We start from the raw sequence: 7,177 nt of genomic DNA, 5'->3' as shown, positions 1-7,177 counted from the left end.
GTATGGTGTTGGGTCATTGTGGTGTCAGTAGGAAAGGCCTTAGTCAGGAGGGGGTTGGGTCATTGTGGTGTCAGTAGGAGTGGCCTCAGCCAGGATGGGTCAGGTCATTGTGGTGTCAGCAAGGCATTGGGTCATTGTGGTGTCAGTGGGAGTGGCCTCAGTCAGGAGGGGGTCGCGTCATTGTGGTGTCCGTACGGCATTGGGTCATTGGGGTGTCAGTATTGCATTGTATCACCTTGGTGTCAGTACTGCGTTGGGTCACTGTGGCATCAGTAAGGGGTTCAGGTCATCGTGGTGTCAGTACGGCATTGGGTCATCGTGGTGTCAGCAGCAATGGCCTTAGTAAGGTGTTGGGTCATAGTGGTGACAGTAGGAATGGCCTCAGTCAGGAGGGGGTCAGGTCATTGTGGCGTCAGTACAGCGTTGGGTCATGATGCCATCAGCAAGGCTTTGGATCATTATGGCATCAGTAAGGTGTTGGGTCATTGTGGTGTCAGTAGGAGTGGCCTCAGCCATGAGGGGGTTGGGTCATTGGGCTGCAGGTAAAACATAAGGCCTTCCAGAGCCTCCTCACCTGTGAATTCCGCTGCATTCTATGCACAGGGTCACCCCAAGGTTTATGCTCGCCCACTCAGGCTCCGCAGCTCGGCAGTCACAGCAGGCTGCATTACCAGGTACCCTCAGTACGGCATCCTGTGCACACTGCACTCCACCCTTCTGTGGTGCTGGAGCCTCAGACGGTGAACGCTGCAGTCTCTGTGAAGGGAAAGTTGTCACAGATCTACAAATCATTATCAGATTCACTCACAACCACATTGTGTGACTTACAATACTTCCGCTGTCCCTTTTATTTTCACTGTACGCCGTTGTGATGCTTCTCTGTACCGCGCTCACCCACAACTGCAAGACACGCTCAGACTCTGCCTGCAGCATGCAGGACCTGCAAAGCAAATAATAAAGGATATAATAATGATATAGGAACTATCAGATTGTCACATACAGCTCAGCTGACAATCTGCATCAGATCTTCTGGAAGTCCAAATACTCACTTGGTTGGTGACACAACCTCAAAACTAAAGCGCCTGTCTGCATCAGGGCACAACTTGACAGCACAGAGCCGGAGATCCACAATAACAAATGAATGCCAGCTTTGCTCTTCTAACACTTTGCTTCATTTCCCTTTCCCACAATCCATCTCCAGTACGGGTTTACCCTATCAATCACTCTCCAGTGTCTGGTATTGGTCTCTGCCTACCTTGAACCCCACTTCTATAAAACAAGAATGGAAACCCCCTTACCGGCTCCAGGTCTTAAAGGTGTTACTGGCCCTTTTAAAGAGATAACCTTCGATCACAATCTCGGAGTTCTCCCCTTCACCCTGATAGACGGCATCTTCATCGGAAACATCCTGCAGAAAGAGAAAGAAAAGTCAGCAAATATCCAAATACACAGAGGAAGTGGCATCAGGAGAGGTTACATAGCCTGGGGCCACACAATGATATCAGAGATCTCTATGGACCTTATGGAGAATAAAGAGGAACTGCTTCACAATACAAGTGCAGAAGGAAGATGAGGTTTATAAAAGACTAAACAAGAACCATGGTGGACTAGAATAAAGAAGTGATTGGTGTAGACAAGATACAGTCATAGTGGATTCGGGTAGAGAAATGGTTGGTGTAGACAAAGTACAGTCATGGTGGACTCGGGCAGAGAAGTGATTGGTGTAGACAAGGTACAGTCATGGTGGACTCGGGCAGAGAAGTGAAGAGAAGTGATTGGGGTAGACAAGGTACAGTCATGGTGGACTCAGGTAGAGAAGTGATTGAAGTAGACAAGGTACAGTCATGGTGGACTCAGGTAGAGAAGTGACTGGGGTAGACAAGGATTGGGTAGACAAGTGGACTCGGGTATACAAGGTACAGCCATGGTGGATCCTGGTGTACAAGGTACAGCCATGGTGGACCCATATAGGGAACAGATTGGTGTATACAGTTATGGTGGACACAGAACAAAGAAGGTAGAAGAGACCACACAGACTATCCAAGAAGAGGAAGTAACATAATTAAGGATTCTGGGAGTTTGGGCTATAATACAGAAACACAGAACCAGGGTGGAGATTCCCTGCAGTAATCAGGTGGGGATGAGGTGACTTTGGAGTAAAGGAACAACTGAATAATATAAATCTGGTCTGAGGTATTTCTTTACCTTAAGTCGTCCTTTGCAATTGATCTGTTGCTAATTTATTGGTGGGGGGAGATAACAGAACTGAAATGGTATCTAGTGAATGCCATGGTGAAGATCTTCATCAGCCTGAACAAATGTGTCACCCTCCCAAATGTCAGATCAGGAAGAACATACTAAACGTGTTGTATATGAAGGTAAAAATACCATTCAGTGCACTACTATCCACTCAGAAATGAAGGTAAAGGTCAAATGGATGGAAAACAATTTACTGGTCTGGAAGTTGTGGAAGCAGAATCTCAGAGGAGGAAATAAAATGAAGTGAATAGACACCAGAGAGTACATTGAAGGGGATGTATGGAAAATGTGGGGGCAGGGATGAGCAACAAAATATCAACCATGTAAAATTCTAGTTAAAAATTGTTCTTCTGAGGTCAACATAAGATAAAAACCACATTTCAAATATTTAGAGTGTCTTTGAAGTCTATGACCACCAACTTTTTGAGGTAATTGAAAAAAACCCACAACATGGTATTTTCTCCAAAATTGCAGGGGAGGAGTCTGTATGAACAAGGTCCAAGTGAAGCAATTCTAAAGAGCATCAACCATATCTATTAGATGAGGCTGACACCTAAAATATTGTAATGACTGAAGTGAAAGAGAAAGGTTCCATCCTAGGACAAGATTCCTTCCGAAACTTTACTATAAAACCACACAATGTTTCATGGGTGGCAAGGTGGATGAAACCAAGCAATGGAAGGTGGGAATTGAAGAGGGTGGGATGGGAATTGAAAGGAGTAGGATGAGCATTACACAGACTTCCACAGGAAGTTGTCCTCACCTTATGTTTCATGCTGATCAGTTTTTGTTCCAGATCTCTCTGCTCCCGAGCTCCTTGTAGGACGGTCTGATGGACCTGTAGAACAGAATAGTTATTATTCTACTGCACTCATTCATGATATATTGACGAGGGACAGCAGAGGGCTCTAATTGATTTAGAGATACATAAGGTATGAGCTGGGATTGAATAAAGGCTCAGGCTCTGCTCCCCCTGTTGGTGTCACCAAATTTAAAGTAAGATTTGGTGTTGTGACCACTGCGATCATCTCTGTTCTCCTGGCTGGAGGGGAAGCTGCACCTGAGGGCCCCCAGTGCAAGGATCTCCCTGCTTCATTCATTCTCTGATCTGAGCTTCTTCCTCTATTAATACCCCACCAACCATTGGGGGGCAGCTCTGACATGAACAAGAGAAGCCCCCCTCCACCAAGAGACACAGTGCAGGACAGAGCATGATTAATCAGTACTGCGCAGAAGATCTGCAGGGAGACCTCAGATAATACCACTGACTAGTTCGGTGTCCTCTGCCTCTAATTCACCGAGCCAGAATTATGTAGACGCCAAATAGGTAGAAGACAAAGCAAAGAGGTCTAGAAGGGTTCCTGGTCTCTAGCCTACTAGATTGTAAGCTCTTCGGGGCAGGGTCCTCTCCTCCTGTATCACTGTCTGTATTAGTCTGTCATTTGCAATCCCTATTTAATGTACAGCGCTGCGTAATATGTTGGCGCTATATAAATCCTGTATAATAATAATAATAATAGCAGCACTGCAGATTTGTGTCATGGTGTTGGGAAGATTTGCATTGGCAGTGATGTGGGACTGGTCAGGACACGAGACCCAGATGTGTTGGAAGGGGCTCAGATCTCAGTAGAATCTGCAGCAAGTCTCATGTGCTCCAATCAGGAATAGTCAAGTATAGTTCTGCCAAGAAGAACGGGCAGATCCAGATGGACAGAGCTGGTAGATAAACCCCCAAATGTGTCTATAAAGGTCTGTTTTAGGGTAATGTGGATAGGATCTGACAATTCAGGTGATGTCTAGTGTTGAGTGGTGGCCCATGTGGTGTCATCCAATAGAGAAATACAAAATCCTGCCCCCTAGGTAAGCGTTATGACTTTTACCAAGTCTGCATTTCCTTGATGACAAATGATAAACTAACCTGCATTCCTAAGGAAAAACTTTTCACCGGGAATCCTTGGATTGACTTTGGTTTGTAAGCTGCTCTGTTTGTTACATATCCCCCGCCCCCCAACGCTTTTCCTTTCTGTCCCCTCCCATTCCAATTGTTCCCCCATTTTTTTTATTTTTTTTCGGATTATTTTCTATTGGTTGTTTGTACAAGTTTTTATTTTTATACTTTATCTTTTCATCCCTCACCTGTGCGGCCAGACCTTTCCGATATTCTTCTACATTATGCAGGACAGTGTGACTCTGTGTCAGGAAGCAAGTCTGAGCGTCTATCAGCTGCAGCATCTGGAAGAGAGAGAAGGTGTCACTCCATGGAATGGCCCCACTTACCACCCCCCCATTATTTGCCCTCCAGAATATTTTCCAGCCTCTGATCAGCACAGCTGTGACCATTTCACCCAGACATCCCGGGAGAAACATAACTGAAAGGATGGGAAAAAGATTATGGATCGGTGGGAGCATATTACCATCCAATCCCCCATCCAGACCTAAGACCTCCATGTATACCAACAGATCCCCCATCCAGACCTCCCCATATATCTACATACCAACAGATCCCGTATCCAGACCTCAGACCTGCACAGATTTGAGCAGGGGTTAGTAAGCCTTGTAACTCAGGCAATCTTGGGGCCCATGACCAGAATCAGTTTGGATAGGTGGGGTGTGCTCTGGATGGGGGAGCGGTATGAGATCCAATAGAAGGTGACAACCCCACCCACCATTGGGTTTCATGTTGGGGTTTCTCTAAAGTTTACCCAATCATTTCCCAATAAATCATTGGAATTCCCAATAACTCACAAATTCCAGAATGTCAAACTTCTTCTTTCCTTGGATAACGTTAATCTGGAGAAGACAGAAAAGAAAGATGGAGAATGAAAGCAGAAAGGAACAAACATATATGGAGTGGGTACAGCCTGGGTCATGGCGGAGCAGCAATTCCCCCAGGGCCCTGGACATGGCGCAGCTTCTTCAGATTGAAGTTTGGCTTTATCCACAGATGTTACAGATACGTGTACCCTGAAGGTTTAACAATGGAACTCCACCAGATCCATGACACCGGATATAATGGTATCTGAAGACCCAATCTCATCTCTCATTTATTTGTTCATCCCTATTATCATATTCAGTATTAGAATAGCTGCCATCTTGAAGACTTATTCTAATAGCTTCATTAAACATTCACACTTTTTATTACATACTATCTATGTTATTGTATATACTATCGTAACCTTATGTTGTACAAATAATTTACATATTACGTTTATTCATTGTACCTTTACCTATTTATGTTGTATTGTATTATGTACCTTCCCCCGAGGGAGCCATACGGCAAACCTTTCCACATAAACCATTCTTTATTTTCTGCCCAACAACTAAGATATAGAATGTTTTATGGTCAGTTAAACTTATGCCACTGGTCTTTATGATCATGAATAATTCTCTTATTGCTTTCTCATCAGTAAAATTATATTCTAAGACACCAAAAAGCCCCTCTCGCTTTTTTTCCTTTTCAATGATCCATTGATGAATTTGGGGTTTGGCAGTTATTTCAATGTAATGGAGAATTTGTGGTTTTCCTCTCATTATATAAAGAACTCTCGACCCATAGAGGTCACAGATCTGTGTGTGGTAATATGCTGCACTCATTGTACATGGAGAGGCCACAACTGCCCCATCATAATGCCCTGTATGGGGGCTTGTCTGGGCCGTTCTCTGTCATCTTCCCTAATACAAAGCCATTTCTTGTTGTGTCGCAAACTCTGTGCAGGAGAAGGCTTTCTATTTTTTGGCCATATACTGCATATGATAGTTTTTCTATACTAAATATTGTCTTTTACCCAAACACCCAAAATAGAATTACCATTGGACAATGTCAGTCACCTCTGCCCCATATCTCCCAGTTTCCCCCTCCTGTCTTCAACCCCTTCTGACACATTTTTGTGGAGTTCTGTAGACTGGGCGACACATGAAATGTTTCCTACAAATTCTGGGGAAAATGAGGCCAGCCGCCTTGTACTGGCAGAATTGTAGTCACATGACTGATAACACAGCTCCTTATAGGTGACACCCGGGGGTCTCACCTGCAGCGTATAGTCCAGGACACGCTCTCTGAACGCCTTGCGGGATGTCTGAACCCCCACAGCCGCCTCCTGCACCTCCTGCGCCTTCTTGCGGGAAATCTCCGCGTTGTGGTTTAAGGAGCTCTCCAGGCCCTCTCGACAGCGCTCCAATTCCTTGCGGCTGTCTCGGAATGAACGCAGGTCTCTGAGATGGAGAATGATACAAGGGTCACGTTGCCATAGGCGTTCTCTTCATCATGTGATTTCATGGAGGAATTATGGGAAGATAATATCTATTCCAAGTATGAACAGCAAATGTATTGAAGGAACACAAAATAATCATCAGCAATGATAATAAAGAAGAGGGGGAAAGAGCCCCAGGATCTCCAGCATTGACGGGACAGGCTGCATGATTGCACTGGGGCCCCCTCACTGGATCTGGGCCCCTGATTCCTATTGGATGATCAATTTATTTCATAAAAGCCAATCATCTCCTTCCCCCAGTGGCTGCCAATCACAGGAAGGAGCGAGGGAGGAGGACTGGCAATGCACAGACATGGAAACAGAACTCCTCATATGGGGTCATGCAGACACATCGAGGTTCCAGCTCTGCCATAAGGCAACTGCCAGGTGGGTTTAGGTCCACAGGTGCCAAAATATCCAAATAAAGGCGATCAAGGAGGGCAAAGCCAATTTTATTAGGGAAGTCTGATCAATGGACCAGGCAAGAGCAGAATAGATAAAGGGATGGAGGAAGGAAAGAGGGGAAACACGGGAAGATGGAAAGGGGGTAGGCAAGGAGAAGGAAGAACAACAGAGGAGAAGGGTGAATGTAGGAAATGGAATGGATAAACAGGAGGAGAAGGGTGAATGTAGGAAATGGAATGGATAAACAGGAGGAGAAGGGTGAA

General features: G+C 45.2%; 1 protein-coding gene across 1 annotated transcript in view; it reads right to left on the bottom strand.

Annotated features, from left to right (window-relative positions):
* ACAP1 (ArfGAP with coiled-coil, ankyrin repeat and PH domains 1) overlaps window positions 1-7,177 on the bottom strand; it is a gene marked incomplete at its 5' end in the record, with an annotated part of 18,353 nt that overhangs the window by 5,808 nt on the left and 5,368 nt on the right. Inside the window, 8 exon segments of the mRNA XM_072399180.1 lie at window positions 575-756; window positions 829-940; window positions 1,050-1,155; window positions 1,225-1,408; window positions 3,023-3,097; window positions 4,396-4,491; window positions 5,005-5,049; window positions 6,288-6,471. Of these exon segments, the coding sequence (XP_072255281.1) occupies window positions 575-756; window positions 829-940; window positions 1,050-1,155; window positions 1,225-1,408; window positions 3,023-3,097; window positions 4,396-4,491; window positions 5,005-5,049; window positions 6,288-6,471 (984 nt within the window).

This window comes from Pyxicephalus adspersus, chromosome 2, assembly GCF_032062135.1.
Source record: "Pyxicephalus adspersus chromosome 2, UCB_Pads_2.0, whole genome shotgun sequence".
In the NCBI taxonomy this organism is placed as follows: domain Eukaryota; kingdom Metazoa; phylum Chordata; class Amphibia; order Anura; family Pyxicephalidae; genus Pyxicephalus; species Pyxicephalus adspersus.
The sequence above is the reverse complement of the archived record's forward strand: the minus strand, read 5'-3'. Positions and strand labels throughout refer to the sequence as shown.